General features: G+C 42.4%; 1 protein-coding gene across 6 annotated transcripts in view; it reads right to left on the bottom strand.

Moving 5' to 3' along the window:
• Window positions 1–22,271, bottom strand: part of sobpa (sine oculis binding protein homolog (Drosophila) a) — a 224,241-nt gene that overhangs the window by 13,845 nt on the left and 188,125 nt on the right. For 5 of the 6 annotated variants that reach the window (XM_072246134.1, XM_072246135.1, XM_072246137.1 and 2 more), the window contains one exon: window positions 12,653–14,649. In XM_072246134.1, coding sequence (XP_072102235.1) covers window positions 12,655–14,649 — 1,995 coding nt within the window. In that variant the 3' untranslated portion in view covers window positions 12,653–12,654. The remainder of the gene's footprint in view (window positions 1–12,652; window positions 14,650–22,271) is intronic. The other variant, XM_072246136.1, reaches the window with a different exon arrangement.

Here is a 22,271-nt window from a genome sequence, read left to right as displayed (position 1 = left end):
TAAAAAGTTGCAAATCATACACATTAATGCATCACAAGAAAGGCATCAGAGTTATTATAATTCTAACTAATATGCCAGTACCCAGGAGAGCAATTAAATGTTAACAAATTCATCTGGGACTAAACTGAGAGGTGAAATGAATCAATATAGATCTGCCTGATTGTGGAGCCTGTTAGACCTTTTGCATGGGCGTCTTGACTGAGACAAGATTGACATCCCTGAGTCGAGGCTGACACCTTTTGCTATCACATACCAAGATTAAAAGTCTTCTCTGTTCACCTCTGAATGTATACAAATCAAGCTGACATCAACTTGCGGGAGTTTAGCCAAGAAATTGCCATGTCAGTAAGCTGTCGAGTCATCAGATACATTTATTTTTAGTTACTTATTCATATTCAGAAATGAGCAGGAGAAGATGTGGAGGGCATTTTGGAGTACAGCCAAAGAACCAGTCATTAAGCTCAAAAACAGTCCCTTCAGCATAACTGGCCCATGCCTACCAAGACTCCCATCTAAGCTCGTCCCAGTTGCCCCATATCCCTCAAAACCTGTAGCTGTGAATCTCAGCTGTAGCAGTCTACCCCCATCATGGGCACTAGCCTCCCCAGCATCCAGGGCATCATCAAGGAGTGATGCCTCAAAAGATGGCATCCATCATTAAAGTCCCCACCACTCAGGCCATGCCCTCTTCTCATTGCTACCACCAGGGAGGAGGTATAGGAGCCTGAAGGTACACATTCAGTGATTCAGGAATAGCATCTTCCCCTCTGCCATCAGATTTCTGAATGGACACTGAACCCATGAACACTACCTCACTACTTTTTTTTCCTTCCCTTTTTGCACTTATTATTTAACTTAAATGTATACTTACGCAATTCTTACTGTAATTTACAGCTTTTATTATGTATTGCATTGTACTGCTGCCACAAAACAACAAGTTTCATGACATATGCCAGTGATACTAAGTGTGAGTATGAACCTTTCTTGTTCCTGTACCTGTCCAAGGGCCTTTTTAACTTTTCAATGCATCTGCCTCACACTTCCTCCGGCAACTGATTCCATATACTGACCACCCTCTGTGTGGAAGAAGTTGCCCCTTGGGTTCCTATGCAATCTTTTCCCTCTCACCTTAAACCTGTGCCCTCAAGTGGGTGCCACAGTGGTGCAGTGGTCAGCAAGACACTATTACAGCTCGGGGCATTCCGGAGTTTGGAGTTCAATCCAGTGATGGTCTAATTGTCCTCCCCTTGGAATGTGTGGATTTTCCCCCCCAAGTGCTCCGGTTTCCTCTATCCCACTGTCGGGGCTACTGAGGCAGCGTGGTTCAAAGGGCTGGAAGGGCCAACTTCATGCTGTATTACTAAATAAAATACAAAAATAGCTCTTGGTTCCCCAAACTGTGTGCATTCACCCTTATCTATGATCCTCACGATCTTATGCACCTCTATAACATCAACTCTCATTCTCCTATGGTCAAAATAAAAAGGTCCCAACGTGCCAAATCTCTTTACATAACTCAGCCCCTTGTGTCCTGGAAACATTCTTGTGATCTCCCTTGCATCTTTCCAGCTTAATGGCATATTTCCTCCAGCAAGGTGACTGGAATGGGACACAATAATCCAAATACAGTCTCAGCAATGTCTTGTATAGCTGCAATATAAAATTCCAACTTCTATACTCGGTGCACTGACTGATGAAGGCCAGCATATCAAAAGCTTTCTTCATCACCCTGTCTACTTTGAAGGAACCATGTCCTTGAAATCCTAGAACTCTCTGTTCTACATTTCTGAACATTCACTGAAAATCCTACCTTTATTTGTCTTCCCAAAATGAAACAGCTCACAGTTATACAAATTAAACTCTGGCATTTCTTGGCCTGTTTATCTAGCTGATCAACATCTCCCTGCAAATCCAGATAACTAATTTCAGTGTCTTCAACACCATCTATTTAAGTATCATCTGCAAACTTACTAACCATGTCTTACTAACATTGTCATTCAAGTCGCTGATATAGATCACAGCTAGCAAAGGATCTAGCACTGAGCCCTGGGGAACACCGTTAAACATTGGCTTTCAGTCCAAATAACATATTTCTATCATCACCCTCTGCTTCCTACCATCAAGCCAATTGAGCATCCAATTAGCTAGCTCTCCCTAGATACAATGTAATCTAACTTTCCATTAGCAGCCTGCCATGTGTGGACCCTTAAAAGGTTTAATTGAAGTCCATATAGACTACATCTATCACTGCCCTCTTCAACCTTCTTGGTTACTTCTTCCAAAAATTAAATTCATGAGACACGATCTCCCACACACACGAAGCGTATTGACTATCTAAAATTAACCTTTCTTTCCAAATGCTTGTCTCTCAAGAATCCCCTCTAATAACTTAACTACCACAGATGTTAAAATTTCCTGGTATATAGTTCCCTTCTTAAATAAAGGCACATTAGTCACCCTTAGTCTTATAGCATTTCACCTGTCACTAACAATAATACATATATTTCAGCCAGGGCTCTCAGAATGTCTTCTTTACTTCCCATGCTGTTCTTGGATACATCTGATCAGGCACAGGAGATTTATCTAACTTTAAACATTTTAAAACAACCAGGGCCTCCTCTGCTATAATGCAGAATATCCCCAAGGCAACGCATTAAATATCTTGAAGTCCAAGCTCTTCATGTCCTTTTCCAAAGTAAAAACAGGAGTAATATTCACTGAGGACTTTGCCTATGGCTCCAATTTGGTCTTTGAGGGGCCCTATTCTCTCTCATTTTACCTTAATATATATCTGTGGATTCTTAAAAAACTTGAAGGCTGAAAACAAGGGAACATGTTTGACAACAAGGAGGAAGCTATAAGAATTTAGGAAGGCAAATAAACAGAAGTGAAAGGACAATTCTGTTTGAGTAGGGGGTAGGTAATTTTAGCTTGGGGGAAAAGCGAAGAACAACAAACAATTATGTGAAAAAGCTCCCAAAGAAAACAACCAACCTTTTGGGTTTTATAAGTGTATTCAGAATTACAGTAAACAAGGATATTTTGAACATCGATTTCTTGGACTTCTAGTAATTGCACCCCTCCCCCCCATTCACCATTACCTATTCCCATTTCCCCTCCCTCACCTTATCTCAATATCAGTCCATCACCTCCCTCTGGGGCTCCTCTCATTTCCCTTTTTTCCATGGCCTTCTGTCCTTTCCTATCCGATTCCCCCTTCTGTAGCCCTTTATATCTTTAACCAATCGACTTCCCAGCTCTCTACTTCATCCTCTCCTGGTTTCATCTATCACCTACTATCTTCCTCCCCTCCACTTTCTTACTCTGACCTCATCTTTTTTTCCTCCAGTCCTGATAAAGAGGTTTGACTTGAAACGTTGACTCTTTACTCATTTCCATAGATGCTGCCTGACCTGCTGAGTTCCTGCAGCATTTTGTGTGTGTTGCTTGGATTTCCAGCATCGGCAGATTTTCTCTTGTTTATGTAAGGATATTTTTTAAGTGGATTTTTGGAAGGCCTTTGACAAAGTGCTGCATTAGGGCTACTAAACAGGATCAGAGTCCATGGTATTACAGGAAATATACCAGCATGGTCAGAAGATTGGCTGACTGGCAGAAAGCAAGGAGTGGGAATAAAGGGGGTCATTTCTACTTGGCGGCCAGTGATTAGTAGTGTTCTTCAGGGGTCAGTGTTGGGTCCACTGCTTTTCACATTGCCTGGTAATGATTTGGATGATAGAACTGAGGGCTTTGTGGGCAAGTTTTCAGATTATACAAAGGTAAGTGGAGAGGAAGGTAGTGTTGAGGATGCAGGAAGTCTGTAGAAGAACTTGGACAGATTAGAAGAATGGGCAAAGAAGTTTCAGATAGGATACAGTGCAGGGAAGTGTATGATCATGCTCTTTGGTAGAAGGAATAAAGGTATAGACCAGGGGCTCCCCTTGCTCAATGGTATTTTCTAAACAGGGAGCAAATTCAGAAATCAAAGGTGCAAAGGGACTTGGGAGTCCTAGTGCAGGGCACCTTTAAGATTAACTTATGGGTTGAGTCAATAGTAAGGAAGGCAAATGCAATGTTAGCATTCATTTCAAGAGGACCAGAAGATAAAAGGAAGGATGTAATACTGAGGCTTTATAAGGTATTGGTCAGAACAGGATGATTTGGCTGATGAATACGTGACTGAGAAACTGGTGCAGGGAGCAGGGCTTCAAGTTTCTGGATGATTGGGATGTCTTCTGGGGAAGGTGAGACTTGTACAAAAGGGACAAGTTACACCTGAACCTGAAGGGGACAAATATCCTTGTGGGCAGGTTTGCTAGATTTGTTCAGGAGGGTTTAAATTAATTTGGCAGTGGGAAGGGAGCCTCAGTGATAGGGCGGATGATGGGGCAGTTGGTATACAACTAGATGCAGTATGTGGTGACACTGTCAGGAAGGACAGGAAGATGATCGGGTAAAATTGCAGTCAATGTGATGAGTTGCGGTGCAACATGGTGACAAAATCAAAAAGACTTTAGAATATAGGACCAAAGGTGTTATATTTGAATGCACGCAATATACAGAATAAGGTAGATGGATCTTATAGCGCAGTTAAAGATTGGCAGGTATGATGTTGTGGGCATCACTGAGTTGTGGCTGAAAGAAGATTATAGTTGGGAATTTAACATCCAAGGATACTCATTGTATCAAAAGGACATTTGTGGAGGGGTGGCTCTGTTGGAAAAAAAGAGAAATCAAATCCTTAGAAAGAGGTGACATAGAAACGGAAGATGTAGAATCCTCGTTGGCAGAGTTAAAAAACTGCAAGAGTAAAAAGACCCTGATGGGAGTTATATATAGGACCCCGACCAATAGCCAGAATGTGGGCAATAAATTACACCAGAAGATAGAAATGCCATGTCAAAAGGGCAATGTCACAATAGACATGGGGAATTTCAATATGCAGGTAATTGGGAAAATCAAGTTTGTGTTGGATCCCAACAGACAGAAATTGTAAAATGCTTACAAGATGACTTTTTAGAGCAGCCTGTGATTGAGCCCACTAGGGGAAAGGCTATTCTGGATGGGGTGTTGTGTGTAATGAACTGGATTTGATTAGGGAGCTTAAGGTAAAGGAAACCTTAGGAGACACTGATTATAATATGATTGAATTCACCAGCAATTTGAGAAGGAGAAGCTAAAGTCAGAGGTACCAGTGTTGCAGTGAAGTAAAGAGAATTATAGGAGCATGAAAGTTGATTGGAAGGGGACACTGGCAGGGATGATGGCAGAACAGCAATGGCTGGAGTTTCTGGGAGCAATACGAAAGGTGCAGGATAGATACATCCCAAAGAAGTAATAGTATTCTAAAGGCCGGATGGCACAACCATGACTGACAAAGGAGGTCAAAAACAACATAAAAGCAAAAGAGAGGACATATAATAGAGCAAGAATGAGTGGGAAGTTAGAGGACTGAGAGGTTTTTAAAAATCAACAGAAGGCATAAGGAGTGAAAAGATGCAATATGAAGGTATGCTAGCCAATACAATCAAAAAGGATCCCAAAAGTTTTTTTCAGATATATAAAAAGTAAAAGAGAGGTGAAAGTAGATATTGGGCCACTGGAAAGGTTGTAATGGGAGAACAAGGAAATAGTGGACGAACTGAATAAGTATTTTGCATCAGTCTTCACTTTCAAAGACACTAGCGGTATGACAGAAGTTCAAGAGCGTCGGGGGAAGAAGTAAGAGCAGTTGCTATTACTAGGGAGAAGGTGCTTTGGAAGTTGAAAGGTCTGAAGATAGATAAGTCAGCTGGACCAGACTGACTATGCCCCAGGGTTCTGAAATGGGTAGCTGAAGAGATTGTGGAAGTATTAGTAATGATTTTTCAAGAGTCACTTTCTGGCATTGTTCTGGAGGACTGGAAAATTGAAAATGTCACTCTGCTCTTCAAGAAGAGAGGGAGGCAGAAGAAAGGAAATTATAGACTAGTTAGCCTGACCTCAATGGTTGGGAAGATGTTGGAGTCCAATATTAAGAATGAAATCTCAGGGTACTTGAGACACATGATAAAATAGGCTAAAGACAGCATAGTTTCTTTTTGGGAAAATCTCACCTGACAGATCTGTGGGAATTCTTTGAGGAAATAACAAGCAGGATAGACAAAGGAGGATGTTGTGTACTTAGATTTTCAGAAGGCCTTTGACAAGGTGCTGCACATGAGGCTGCTAACAAGATAAGAGCCCATGGTATTACAGGAAATATGCTAGCATGGATAGAGAATCGGCTGATTGGCAGGAGACTAAGAATGAGAGTAAAGGGAGTCTTTTCTGGTTAGCTGGCAGTGACAAATGGTGTTCTGGAGGGGTCAGTATTGGGACTGCTTTTTATGTTATACTGTATGTCAATGATTGGGATGACAAAATTGATGGGTTTGTGGCTAAATTTGCAGACAACATGAAGATAGGTGGGGGGGCAGGTAGTGTTGTGGAAACAGGGAGGACTTAGATTAGGAGAATGGGCAAAGAAGTGGCAGATGGAATACAGTGTCAGAAAGGGTGTGGTCAGGCACTTTGATAGAAGGAATAAAAGCATAGAGTATTGTCTAAATGGGAAGAAAATTAAAATCCGAGGTGCATAGGGACTTGGGAGTCCTCGTACAGGATTACCTAAAGTTTAACTTCAGGTTGAGTGGGTGGTGAGGAAGGCAAATGCAATGTTAGCATTCATTTTGAGGGGAATAGAATATCAGAGCAAGGATGTCATGCTGAGGCTTTATAAGGCACTGGCGAGGTCTCACTTGGAGTACTGTCAGCGGTTTTGGGCCCCTATCTCAGAAAAGATGTGCTGACATTGGAGAGGATTCAGGGGAGGTTCAGGAGAATGATTAAGGTAATGAAAGGGTTATTGTAGGAGGAGAAAATGATGGCTCTGGGTCTGTCCTCACTGGAATTTAGAAGAATGAGGGGTAATCTCATTGAAACCTATCGAACGTTGGAAGGCCTAGATAGAGTTGATGTGGAGAGGATGTTTCCTGTGGTGGGGGAGTCTAGGACCAGAGGACACAGCCTCATATTAGAGAGATGTCCATTTAGAATATAGATGAGGAAGAATTTCTTTAGCCAGAGGGAATTTATTGCCACAGGAACTGTGGAGGCCAGGTGATATATATATTTGATGGCTTTGCACCTGTACTTTCTAGAGTTTAGCAGAATGAGGAGGGAGGATGTTTCCAGAAGTGGGGGAGTCTAGGACCAGAGGGCACAGCCTCAGAATTGAAGTATCTCCCTTTAGAACAGAGATAAGGAGGAATTTCCTTAGCCCGAGGAATCTGTGGAATTTATTGCTACAGGTGGCTGTGAATGCCAAGTTATTGGGTATATTTAAAGTGGAGGCTCTTGATTAGTAATGGGGTGTCAAAGGCTACAGGAAAAAGGCAGCAGAATGGTGTTGAGAAGAGGAAATATAAATCAGCCTTGAATGAATGGTGGAGGACTCAATAGACTGAATAGCCTAATTCTGCTTCTATGTCATAATTTTGTAGAGAGCAGTTAAAGCGTGGTGTGCAGTTTTGGGTATCCCAGTCTCATAGGGGTAGTGGACCTACTGAGTGTGGATTGCATAGATCTGCCATGGTGATACAGGAATAGAAAGTAATATGACAAGCAATGCATGATAAATGAACACTTTTAATAAATGAGAAAGATGAGAAATAAGATTTAAGTTTTAAATAAAAACTGAGGATCTTCAGTGAGGATGAATTCTTCATAAGCAGTACATGAGGCACCACTTTGGTTATGCTGTTTGCTATGCAGATTTGACAGACAGCTGGTGATCTTTATTTTCTTCTAGATTCATTGATCCCTCTGTACAGCAGGAAATGCCAAAACTCCCTAAACCGCTGGGCATAAAATGAGGCTGTAGAACAATTATCTCTATGGATGACTATGCAGTCTTGTGACCTACTGTGTAGTCTAAATGTGGGACACTTAGCTCACAATGTACAGATCTGGCCACTGTGTTGTAAAAAGGTAGAGAGGCACAAACAAAGCACGTAACAAATGAACAAAAGACACTATAAAGAAGTTCGTAGAAATCGTTTAAGAAGCTGCTCTCAAAATGAAAAGATGTAAATTTGTGCAAGGTGTCTAAAGACGGTGCTTGATCGCACAAGTGTAGAGAAAATGTTTCTAAGAATAAACACTTCTTGGGCTTCCAGCCAGGTACAGGTATTGATTATAACCGACATTTTGATGACAAACTCTGTCATCTTCTTCAGGGATGATCTCTGAAGAAGATGGCAGAGTTTGTCATCGAAACGTCAGTTATAATCAATAGCTGTACCCGGCTGGGAGCCTGAGAAGAGTTTATTCGTCAGGAAAGCACTAGGTAATTTTACAAGATGTTTCTATGTTTGCAAAAACCAAAAATTAAGGGATATAAGTATTAATAGTCATTACTAAGTCTATCAGCAATACAGGCAATCTCTTTACCTAGTGAACTGCTGTGGCTTATGCGAGGGATTTGAACTGAACAGTTTATGCATTTAAGATCAGTTGAGGTAAATATGCAGGTTAAAAGGACCAGAAAGATGTACGGGTAAGGTGGAACAGAGTGGGGTAGGAGAGGTGCATAAGGCTCAGCAGTTGGAGGAAAATAGCTTGCTCTGTGGTGTTTCAATATAACACACACAGAATGCCAGAGGAAAACAGCAGGTCAGGCAGCATCAACGGAACTGAATAAACAGTCAACGTTTCAGACCGAGACCCTTCTTCAGGACTGGAAAGGAAGGGGGAAGTCTTCAGAATAAAAGCGGGGGGGGGGCGAGGAGGGGAAGGAGGATAGCTAGAAGGTGATAGGTGAAGTCAGGTGGGTAAGGAGAAGTAAAGGGCTGGACAGGAAGGAATCTGATAGTAGAGGAGAGTGGACCATAGGAGAAAGGGTGTTTCAATATTTCCCTTTGTAACCTAAGCTGTGTGTTCAATTGGATTACATTCAACAATAAAGCTTCTTGACAAACAGTGAAATACTAGTTAGGAATAGTCGGAAAAATCACAGTTAGCAAGTGGAAACTGAAAGACAGCAGCTGTAGATAATGTTACATATACAATGAAACCACAGAAGACATTGAATCTGCCGGCTTAATATAACTGACTGTAACAGAACGCAGTGGGGTCGGATGCGAGGTTTGTGGTGGCTCTGGCAGGGGAGGGACACAGTGGTAGGTAGTCAGGGGGAAGGAAGGAAATTCAACCCATTTCTACATCAACTCCACAAAAATTCTCTATGCAATACCCTAATTCAAAAACTTTCATACTAGAGTTGTAAAGTAAGACTTTGATTGGGAATCAGTAAAGAAAACAGCCTTAATTCAATTCTTGCACTGACAGTGATGTAGCACAGGAAGTAGCCATATGGCTTTCTGGTGTTGTTTTGTGCTGGGGATATCCTGTTGCATCCACCAGAGCCCTGTACTTTTTCCCCTTCAAATGTGTCGTCTATTAGGGAAGCATTCCTTCCAGCATTCTCAGAGCTAAATGGAAATACCCGAGGAAAGAAACCTAGTCAAAAAGACAGACACTGATGGCTGATGGATTTGAGTTATGGCAGTTTAAAATTATTTTCTTTGCTAATTGCAGGGCTTGGGTCAGGTAGGCAAGTAGCAGTGCTTGTGAGAGACTGCTTATGCGTTTTGAAAAACCCTCTAAACATAGGAATAAAAGCAGAACACACTCTCTCCCTCTGCAAACTTTGACTGTTCTGTACCATGGACAGTGATTCTGTGAACCTTCCATTCGTGCTTGGAAAACGGCGCACAGAAGATGGCCTCAGGGACGAGAGATGTTAGGCGAAGAGTGAAGGAAATGGGATCAATCTTCAGGGAGCAGACCAGGTGGTAAAATTAGTTAATTTTGAGTGGGTAAGGAGAAATTACTATCATCAGCAGTGCAACCCATAAACTGGGGGCACACACTTCAGTTAACTGGCAAAGGAACTGGAGGCAAGCAAGTAAGTTTTTTTAAAGATAAGGTGAGTTATCAGCTGGAATATATGTGGAGACAGCTTTAAAGTAAACTGTTCAATGAGAATTGAAAGTACCCTTGCACAAGAAAAAGTAACAGTGTTTTGGGAGAAAGATGGGCTAATTAGATGCTTTATTCAAGTATACTAGAAAAGAATGATGGGCTGAGGGACCTGTTAAGATGCAAGTCTATTATTTCTGCTAACCTTAAATACATGGCTCTACAAATCCTATGTCCGTACTAAAATTCAGTGCAGTTGTGCTTTCACAAAGCACTAGATTTGTTGACTTTTACATCTGTCAGTCATTTTCCACTTTGAAAACCAAAGTTTAACATCAGCTAACAATCGTTTCTCAACGTAGACAAGGGTAATTCTGGTAATATTGGTGACCTATTTGTAGACCAAGATTCTTCTGTGATTCCCAATCTGTTGCAGCCTAGGAAACCTACAGTGACTGCTGTGGTAATCGAAGGTCATTTGGATGAAGACTCAAATTGACAGGACAAAGAAACCCTACCAAAGTGCAACATCTAGCCAAAGTAAAACAGTGGCAAATACTAGCTTTCTGTTGAATAATTAAACAAAAAGATTACGGAGTCAATCTCTGGTGACATTAGTATGCATACTAGAGGGAGGGTTGGAAGTAACATTGTAGAGGTACTTGCCATTTGTATAGCCCTGATGTGATTTATTTTAAACACATACGTTTGTTCAACTCTGAGCATTGCCTAATCCCTCAGGACCATGAAGAGGTGAGAAGGGTCGGCATACCATGCTGCAAGGGCAAATCACTTTTAACAAGACAGTTGAAGTGAGAGAGGAAAATAAAAATAGGCAATGATGGAAGGATGCAACAATGGACAGGTTAAAAGACAAACATAATTTGAAGTGGGAACAACAACGTAAATGTTGTGTTTTTGATATTTTCATTTACAAAATGCAGAAATCATTAAAATCTGATTTGCAGATCCAGGTATACCAATGTTTAGAATTATACTAGTTATCTGTAATAATATCACCTTGTGTGGCTTAGCACCAAGCTCCTGCACTCCTTCAAAGCACCTCAGGGTGTTTTGCTAGGTTAAAGCCACTGAATAAATGGACTTTGTTATTTTTCTTCAACATTTCTAATGTTAATCTTCAATTTTAGCATTCCCATGAAAATGTAACTGTAAACTATTTCAATGAACAGCATTCTTTACTAATTGCTGAGGGGGACACTCTACATTGTATTCATCTTCGTTGTGGTATTTAATTGTACATGGGAGGATATCTGCAGTCCAGACCACCTCTGACCTTTCTCTCCTTAAAGGTCCCTTTACCATCCACAACACTGCAAAGCCAGTACATACGCTGCCTTTGTAACAAACGGTCAGGCATTTCCAACTCCTCACACAGGAAAATCAGCCTGTAAACCTATGCCCAACAACATTACAAGCAAGTCCTCCGGTGCATCGAGATTTCATTCATTTTCATGATGGCAGCTTTGCTGCTCTCAGAGGTAAAAAACTACCCTAACTGAAATAAATGGAAATGATAAACACTAAGCAACAGCCTTGGCTGCAATTACAGGTAATAAAATTCAGTTTGTCCTTTTTATTGCAGCTCCATATTGTGTGTGCTATTAAGACCTATATGTGAGGAGCACTTTGTATAATTCAATTGAACCAGAGGCTTGAGTTATACCTGTCCTGTCAGTTAGCCGGTCCCATCCGCCCACCCAACTCACCAAGTCAATTACATCTTCTTGACTTCATAACTCAACTTGTGTCCTTTATAGTCACAATAGCTCCCTACGTTCATCAGGGGCTTTTAAATAGTTTTATTTTACCTTGAGAAACTGGTGGGTGTTTAAGGAAAGCAAATATAACAGTTAAAAATATAATCATGACAACATTTACAATCTTCATTTTATGAGATTCTTGCACTGGTGTCAATTAAATGATTTTAAGTGATTTCCATTTATTTTCTTCTGCAATTCTTCCAGTTTAATGACAGATAAGGTCCAAATTAAAGAGCTGCTTAAAGAGTTATTATTATCCACCTGAACTCAATAATAACTTTCTCTAACGGATTCTTAATCTTGTTCGCAACATTTAAGACTGGTCTGAATGGACATGATGTGCTGTAGTTTTCAACTCCAAATAGTTGTTTGTGCCTGTACCCTCCCTATTGTCAGAATATAAACTGACCAAAGTTCTGTACCTAGAATACATCAGGAGTAGAAGATGATCCAATATTCATTCCCTGTTACTTGTATATCAAACTGATTATTACATTTTTATCAATAAGCAGAAGACCAGATTTCCTTCTGTTAAAAGGTCCAAAACTGGTGTGAGAAACCCACACCAAACTCATTAATCAGGAGACCCAAGAGGGTGCAGCATCAATGAAATTAATCACTGTGCAAGTCAAATTTCAAATCACTAAGTAATCTGTCTGATTACCAGTGCAAATCACGCCCAGACAACTGGCTAAAGTCTTATTGGAGGAAAAATGCTAAGCCAACTAACCTTAAACCAAATGCATTATTACAATTAATCATTGTTGCAATGCTCAGCGTCATAGTGAGCAGATACGTCTCTTTGTCTTCTTTAGTATTCAATATGTGCTGCCTTCAGGTTTTTGTAAACGCATTTCAAAACAAACCTTTACTTGTTCTGGTTTCGAATCCGGAGACATCTGCGTTTCAGTGGCGGCTCACTGTCCTCGGGCCCTGTGTTGAGTATTGGCGTTGAGGTTATGCAGGGTGCTATGGCAGTCTTTTCAGTCGCTTTTGGCACAGGCTGAATCAAGCAGCCCGTCTTGGGTACTACTCTCAAGGCATATGCATGGTCCTCATCTGCAGGGTTATGATTTACATCCTGCCTGTCCACCCCACCCAGGGGTGACTCAATTGAGGCCTTCTTACCTGCCTCTAACTCCAGCTGACAGTTTGATGTGCAGTTGTTTTCTTTGACAGACTCCAGCTCGTTGACAGCGATCTCCTCCAGCGGCTGCTGCGGCTGCTGTGGCGGCTGCTGCTGTTGCTGTGGTGGTTGTGACTGTTGTTGCTGCTGCTGCTGCTTATCTGAAGGATTTTCTGAGAAGTGGGAACCATCCACGTTCTTTGTGCCATTCATAACCAGATTGCAAGGTGCTAGATCCGAGTCACCTCCCGAGCTTCCTGAATTTAGCTGGATCATGCTGCAGTGCGAAGGACCACTACAAGTTAACACCTTCGTTTCAATAGGGTTCAAATGAGGAAAATCCCTACAGTCGATACAGTTCCTTTTATCCGGACTGGAAAGAGTTAAATCTACAACACTCCTGCCTTCATTTTCAACTTTCACAGAAGCATGTAGAGGTCTGTGACCAATGTGATTAAGTCTGCTTCTGTGGCTCATGGTCAAGTCTATAACCTCATCGTGTGGAAAGTCTACTGCATCAGAGAAAGAAAAATCACTTTTAATTGGACCATTAGGCTTGACAGTTAGATCGACAATCTCACTCCTGCTGGTGTCAAGAAGCATGGCTGACTGGTTCAAAGAATGGCTCAAGCAGTTAGTTGAGGCTTTAATAGGCTTTGAAGCTCCCTGCTGCCCATTATTCGACGCCAAAGAACTACTTGGATCTTTAGTGTCATCTTCATTGCTAGTTGTGCTTGGAATTAAACTCTCAGCACTACTGGAAATACCATTGGTATTCTTGGAGTCAAACATATGAGGGATTGGAATGGGAATTGGAATGGGCACAGGCAGTGGAACAATAACAGGATAGGGCACCAAGAGTGTTGGAGGAGGAACTAAGGGAGCAAGTGATGGCACTCCAAAGTTTAAAAGGTGTGGGACATGCATGTGGCCATTTGGCATCAGATTAACATGTGGGAATGAAACATTAGGTAGGGGTGCTGCTGGGGGAAGTAACCCTTGATGATTTCCTGGCACAGACGGCGCTGATGGGTGATGGAGATGTGGTGAGAGCATTGGCCTATGCATGGGGCTTGAATTAGGACCCATGGTCCTGGAGCCACCTGATGAGGGGCCAAGTCCTGATATCATGTGGTTTGACAGGGGACTATTAGGGCTTGGAGTATGCGGTCCTCGGATAAATGGCGGACAGATCTGATGCATCATCTGCTGCTCCATTAATACTGGCAAAGGGACGGGTCCTCGATTTGTCATTACCATGGAGGGATTACCTTGGGGGCCGCCCACTGGAGGCACAATGCTGGCTGGCTGCTGAAGCTGAATTGGTGGAACATTTGGGTTTTCATTTGCGGCTATTGGCTTAGAGACTGGAGTTTGGATTTTGGCAGCAGAGCTACTGGCAGTATCAGATGGGGAGAGGGCAGTAGAAACAATAGGGACTTGAGCTTGTGAGGAAGGTGCCACGGGAGATGGAGGCTTTCTCCGAGTATCAGTCAGTGGCATGTTCCAAGACTCTGGAGTTAGTAGTTGCACGCCTGTGTTATCAGACTTTTTTTCCACTGGAGGGTGCATTGTATTGCACAAGCCAGCAGGAAGATTGGCCTGTGTTTCTTTGTAAAAAATGTCCATTTTGTACTGATTGAGGCATTTTGCACTGCAGAATTGTAGCCGTCGCTCTCCATCTCCAAAGTCTAGGTATTCTTTTGTATGTCGGATGTGCTTGCACCAGTCACATACCTGTGGTCAGAACAATTGAAGCCACATTAGAAAGTACAGCTAATCCAAAGCAAGCAAACTGTAAATTTTTGTTATGAGTAACTCAAGAAGATATTTAAAGCTAATAGTTGCCAGACCATATTTGTTTTATCTTTTAAAGAGATGTCTACTTTCCTTTGGAAATAAACTGAATTTTACATTTTAAATAATTAGCAATCAGGTAATATTATCTTACAATGGCTGATCATGGCCAGTTATTTTATTGGTTGAAATAGAAACAGGCTTTAAACAGCATCCTTAATTTAGCAAAATGCAACAAGGTGATTATAATGTGGAACTGTATTATTGGTGTTCTCTCATTAGTTAATGATTTTCAAATCCGGGATATTTTTTCTCAGGCAGATCACAATATAGCCCAATATATCACAATATAGAACTGCATTTTGAGTGAAAAAGGGAGGCAGTAAGTCAACAGAATGAATTATGCAACAGGCCCCTGAGTAGATATATACTGAGCTTTCCATGAACTCTATAGGCAACCTCTTCCTGTTATCAAAGATCAGGCAAAGGGTGGAAGGGTTGACACAAATAACAATATTTTGCACCGTAAATAGAGGCAATATGACAATCTGTCAAATGTATCATTCTTTCCAATTTGTTTAATGAAAAAAAAGGTCAATGCTGGCATCCGCCATTGTAGCAGAATAGTTTTCATGCACAAAAACAGGTATGCATACGTTGGCAGGTGACAAATTACATCAATAATTAATACCCATTGAGCACAGTTTCCTACTGAACTCATTTTAGACAGTGATCTGGAGCAGATCAACTTGCTGATTCTCCTCTCCTTCCTTCAAGGCCACTAAGGTGATTACAACATTCTTTGACCATGTGTCATCTTGACCAGGTGCATTTGCTACAAAACTTTATATTCTTTTCTCAATAGTTTTGGCTTTGCCTTCGCAATTAGTTCCTCTACATAAAGTCCTGCTGCTGTCTGTAAGGAGTTTGTACGTTCTCCCCGTGACCGCATGGGTTTCCTCCGGGTGCTCCGGTTTCCTCCCACAGTTCAAAGGCGTATTGGTTGATAGGTTAGTTGGTCATTGTAAATTGTCCTGTGATTGGGCTCAGGTTAAATCTGGGTGACACAGCTGGAAGGGCCCACTCTATATTTCAATAAATAAATAATACGATAGAAATAACCAGACCACAGAAACGAGCCCTCTTCCTGGGGGAGCATTACTATGTTTTGTTCAAATACACATTAATTTCTAATTTTTTTTTACATTTAGGCTGTGTTTACACTGGAACTCTTACCTTTAGAATCATTGAAATTTAAAAAAATTATACATTTATCTAATAGATTATATAAATAAAAAATATTTTCATACATTCATAGAAATTTATTCATGAAGTTCTTACGGCACAAATGTTCCAACAGTCCAGTTGTTGCATCTAAGCAGTCTATCACATGCTTTTTATTCAAAGTGATTTGTACATCAAGGCAAGAGGACATATCTCGCCACATTTCCTTACAATGTGCTCTGGCAGATGCCAAATAACCAGTTCCAGTGCAATTGTCTAATGAGTGGAATTAGATGCCACACAATATGTCCATTTACACAAATACCCAACACCTCACTCCAAAAACACTGATAAATGCCACCGCAGCTAACTTCTCCTTATAGTTTTCATAAGCCGATCAATATGTTTGACCCAACGGTGATGACTGGGAAGCTCGTGTTACATTACTCCCCCTTTTTAAAGTTACGTATTATTCCTCAAGAGTAAATGGTTCTTGTAAAACATGGTCTTCAGTTCGATCACTGATCAGTCAATCCCACCATCTGCACCCACCTTTCTAGAATGACTCGACATTGTGAGGCGAGGGCTTTCTGTGGAATGGTATCATGATGAGGTTGACTAAGATCCAAGTTGGTTAACAAAGCCGGTTAAGTATGGATTGTCAACAGCATCTCCTCCATTGGCACAGGTGCACCACAGGCCTGTGTGCATAGCCCCCCGCTGTACTCACTTTGTATCCATGATTGCATGGCTAAGTAGAGCTCCAATGGTATATTTAAATTTGCTGACGACACAACTGCTGTTGGTTGAATCAAAGGCGGTGATGAATTGGCATTGGGGGGAGGGGGGAGAATGAAAATATGGTTGACTGGTGCTGCAACAGCAACCTCTCACTCAATGTCAGCAAAAAAAAAAAAAGCTGATTGTTGACTACAGGGGGAAGAAACTGGAGGTTCACTAGCCCATCCTCATTCGGGGAACGTAGATGGAGAGGGTCAGTAGCTTTAAATTGCTTGGTAATGACATATCAGATGATCTGTACTGAGACAAGCACGTAAGTGTCATTACAAAGAAGGTACTTCCTTAGAAGCTTGTGCAGATTTGAGATGCCACCATAAACTTTGACAAACTTCTATAGCTGCAGAATGGTGAGTAGTTGCATCACTGCCTGGCATGGAAACACCAAAGCACAGGAATGGAAATGGCTACAGAAATTGGTGGATACAGCCCAGCCCATCACAGGTGAAGCCCTACCCACCACTGAGTACATTTACGTGGGACACTGCCACAAGAAAGCATCATCCATGATCAAGGACCCCCACAACCCAGGCCATGTCTTCCTCTTGCTACTACCATCAGGCAGGAGGTACAAAAGCCTTAGGTCCCACATCACCAGGTTTGGGATACCTACTTGCAAACATCCTGAACTGGCATGGATAACTTCAATCTCCACAACTCTGAATTGGTTCTATGACCTACAGACTCACTTTCATGACTCTTTACAACTCAAACTCTCAGTATTTTTTTAAACTTGTCCAGTTTATCTTCTTTTGTCTCCAATTTAGAATCTCATCCGGAGGACTGCACCTGTTCTTTTCCATAAATACCTTGAAACTGATGGCATCGTGATCACTGGATGCATTGTTCCCCTACACAAACTTCTGTCACCTGCCCTGTCTCATTCCCTAATAGGAGATGAAGTATTGCACACTCTCGTTGGGACTGCTATGTACTGATTAAGGAAACTTTCCTGAACACATTTGACAAATTCTATCCCATTCAGCCCCTTTACGCTATGGAAATCCCAGTCAATATGTGGAAAGTTAAAATTATCTACTATCACAACCTTATGTTTCTTGCAACAGTCTGCGATCCCTCTACAAATTTGTTCCTCTAAATCCCGTGGACTGTTGAGTCACCTATAATATAGCCCCATTAATGTGGTCATCCCTGTCTTATTCCTCAGTTCCACCCATTTAGCCTTAGTAAATGAGCTCTCCAGTCTGTCCTGTCTGAGCACTGCTGTGACATTTTCCCTGGCTATTAATGTCACCCCTCCCACTCCATCACGTCTAAAACAACGAAACCCTACAACATTGAACTGCTACTCCTGCCTGTCCTGCAACCAAGGCTCACTAATAGCTACAATGTCATAATTCCACATGCTGATCCATGTCTTAAACTCATCCCCCTTTCCTACAATTTTCCTTGCATTGAAATATACACAACTCAGAACATCAGTCCCACCATGAGCAACATACTGATTCCTAACTTTGCATGAAGGCTTAACAACATCTTTCCACAACCACTCCACTATCTGTTCTGACACTCTCATTCCCATCCCCCTGCAACTCTATGTTAAACACCCACCGTGCAGCACCAGCAGGGGTATTAGTGGCCCTCCAAGTCGGGACCTTCTGTACAGGTGCCCCCTTTCCTGAAAGAGTGCCCAATGATCCAAAAGTCTTCCCTCCTGCACAGTCTCCTTAGCCACATGCTACAATGTATGATCTTTCTATTTCTGGCCTCATTAGCACGTAGCATGGGTAGCAATCCTAAGATCACAACCCTGGAGGTCCTGTCCTTTAACTTAGCACCTAACTTCCTAAAATCACTTTGCAGGACCTCGCCACCCCTCCTGCCCATGTCATTGGTACTGACGTGGAACATGATCTCTGGCTGCTCACCCTCCCACTTAAGAATCCTATGGCCTCGATCTGAGATAGAAACATAGAAACATAGAAAATAGGTGCAGGAGTAGGCCATTCGGCCCTTCGAGCCTGCACCGCCATTTATTATGATCATGGCTGATCATCCAACTCAGAACCCCGCCCCAGCCTTCCCTCCATACCCCCTGACCCCCCCACAAGGGCCATATCTAACTCCCTCTTAAATATAGCCAATGAACTGGCCTCAACTGTTTCCTGTGGCAGAGAATTCCACAGATTCACCACTCTCTGTGTGAAGTAGTTTTTCCTAATCTCGGTCCTAAAAGGCTTCCCCTCTATCCTCAAACTGTGGCCTCTCGTTCTGGACTTCCCCAACATCGGGAACAATCTTCCTGCATCTAACCTGTCCAATCCCTTTAGGATTCTATACGTTTCAATCAGATCCCTCCTCAATCTTCTAAATTCCAATGAGTACAAGCCTAGTTCATCCAGTCTTTCTTCATATGAAAGTCTTGCCATCCCAGGAATCAATCTGGTGAACCTTCTTTGTATCCCTCTATGGCAAGGATGTCTTTCCTCAGATTAGGGGACCAAAACTGCACACAATACTCCAGGTGTGGTCTCACCAAGGCCTTGTACAACTGCAGTAGTACCTCCCTGCTCCTGTACTCGAATCCTCTCGCTATAAATGCCAGCATACCATTCGCCTTTTTCACCGCCTGCTGTACCTGCATGCCCACTTTCAATGACTGGTGTATAATGACACCCAGGTATCGTTGCACCTCCCCTTTTCCTAATCGGCCACCATTCAGATAATAATCTGTTTTCCTATTTTTGCCACCAAAGTGGATAACTTCACATTTATCCACATTAAATTGCATCTGCCATGAATTTGCCCACTCACCCAACCTATCCAAGTCACCCTGCATCCTCTTAGCATCCTCCTCACAGCTAACACTGCCACCCAGCTTTGTGTCATCCGCAAACTTGGAGATGCTGCATTTAATTCCCTCATCCAAGTCATTAATATATATTGTAAACAACTGGGGTCCTAGCACTGAGCCTTGCGGTACCCCACTAGTCACCGCCTGCCATTCTGAAAAGGTCCCGTTTATTCCCACTCTTTGCTTCCTGTCTGCTAACCAGTTCTCCACCCACACCAATACCTTACCCCCAATACCGTGTGCTTTAAGTTTGCACATTAATCTCCTGTGTGGGACCTTGTCAAAAGCCTTTTGAAAATCCAAATATACCACATCCACTGGTTCTCCCCTATCCACTCTACTAGTTACATCCTCAAAAAATTCTATGAGATTCGTCAGACATGATTTTCCTTTCACAAATCCATGCTGACTTTGTCCGATCATTTCACCGCTTTCCAAATGTGCTGTTAGCACATCCTTGATAACTGACTCCAGCAGTTTCCCCACCACCAACGTTAGGCTAACCGGTCTATAATTCCCCGGTTTCTCTCTCCCTCCTTTTTTAAAAAGCCTTTTTTAAAAAATCCTTTTTTAAAGATGCCTGTGACCCTGGCACCTGGGAGGCAACATACCATACAGGAATCTTGTTCTTGTCCACAGAACCTCCTTTATGCTCCTCAAATCAACGAATGCCCTATCACTACATCATGCCTGTTCTACCCGCTTCCCTTCTGAGCCACAAGTTCAGACTCAGTGCCAGAGAACTGACTGCTGTGACATTCCTCTGCTTGGTCAACTCTCCCAACAATATCCAGAGTGGTATACATGTTGTTGAGGGGAACGTCCACAGAGGTACTCCGTGGAAGCTACCATTGAGAGCATACTCACTAACTGCATCTCAGTGTGCTATGGCGATTGTCCCATATCAGACTGCAAAGCACTCCAGCATGTGGTGAAAACTGCCCAGCGGATTACCGGCACCCAATTGCCCACCATTGAGAACATCTACCACAAACGCTGCCTGGGCAGGGCGAAAAGCATTATCAGAGATGCATCTCACCCTAACCATGGACTTTTTACTCTCCTCCCATCCGGTAGGTACTACAGGAGCCTCTGCTCCCACACCAGCAGGCACAGGAAGAGCTTCTTCCTTGAGGCTGTGACCCTGCTGAACCTCACATCACAGCGCTAAGCAGTATTGCACCCATATTGTACTGTCTCAGTACTTTTATATTTGTGTGCTGTAGCACTTACTTTTTATTCACAGTTATTTTGTAAATAACACTATTCTTCGTATTTCTGGTTAGATGCATTTCATTGGCTTTGTATCTGTACTTGGCACGATGACAATAAAGTTGAATCTAATCTAATCTATTCCATTTCCCCCTCCTGACAGTCACACAGTTGCCTGTGTCCTGCACCTTGGGTGTAACTACCTCTCTGTATGTCCTGTCGAACAACCCCTCAGCCACCCTACTGACCCGGAGTTCATCGAGTTCCAGCTCCAATTCCTTAACATCGTCTGAAAGAAGCTGCAACTGGATGCACTTCTTGCAGGTGTATTTGTCAGGGACACTGGAGGTTTCTCTGCCTTCCCACAAGGAGAATTCCACTATCCTGCTTGGCATCTTTACTGTCCTTGCTGTGCAATAAGAAAGAGAGAAATTAAAAAGAACATTTAAAAAAATCTACCTACAGCCTCCACTTTTCCTCGCTGAAGCCTCTATGAGCCAAAGCTTGAACTCCCTGCTCCCACACTGGCCGCTCGGCTTAAACCTAACGTCTTTATTTTGGCCCTTGCCAAATGCCTAATTCTTCTTAATTCAATGTCTCCTCGGGAACTGTGGCCCACAGAATGTCCCGAGTGATCCAACTTGCCTCTTTTGAACTCTCTCTTCCGCTAGGCAATCCAATACCCGAAGAGAACTGTGGCATGTAGGGTATCCCAACTGCCCTCGCTCCTTTATTTAGAACTCACTCCCCCCCCCCCCCATGCAGTCCAACAGCTCCTTGAGAACTGTGGCACGCAGAATAGCTTGTCTGTCCCTGCTCACTTCTGACCTCTCTCCTCTCCCATTGTGTAATCCAACGCCTTCAAGGGAACAGCGGCCCACAGAACGTCCCAAGTGCCCACCTTGCTTCTTCTGAACTCTCTCTCCCACAACACAATCCAGTGTCTCTAGGGGAACTGTGGCATGGGGGAGGTCTCATTGTATCTCTTCCTTTTGCAACCTCTCACCATTCAAATTATAATGTCCCCTCCTGTTGTCAGCAGTAAGTGGATAAACTCACATTTATCCATATTATATCATACATGCCATACCTCTGCTGGTTTTGTCGGTGATATAAATGAAGATAAAATTAATAGAGTCAGCTAATCAGGAAATATTTCTTACATCACTGTACTGTCTTACTGAGCAAAATAAAGGCAGTTTGTAAATTCAATTACCCTTAAACAGTCTTAAGCTATGTCTCTACCTCAAAGTGATATTTAGGACAAACTTTGTTCCCTTCCCAACCTTATGCCACAAAATTAAGGTGACACCATAACAAACAGTAAATGAAATTAAAAGAACATAATAGATAGAAATGGGCCATTTTTCCCCTTGTGTCAGCACCAGCATTCATTAATGATCTGTTTTTCTAGTGTCATATTCATGCACTAACCCCATTAGCCTTGATTATAAGGTCAAAGAGTTATATAGCCCCTGCCTGTTTATGCTGACCAAGGTGCCTTCTTGAGCTC

This window comes from Mobula birostris, chromosome 2, assembly GCF_030028105.1.
Source record: "Mobula birostris isolate sMobBir1 chromosome 2, sMobBir1.hap1, whole genome shotgun sequence".
Classification (NCBI taxonomy): domain Eukaryota; kingdom Metazoa; phylum Chordata; class Chondrichthyes; order Myliobatiformes; family Myliobatidae; genus Mobula; species Mobula birostris.
This window is presented reverse-complemented; position numbering and strand designations above follow the sequence as displayed.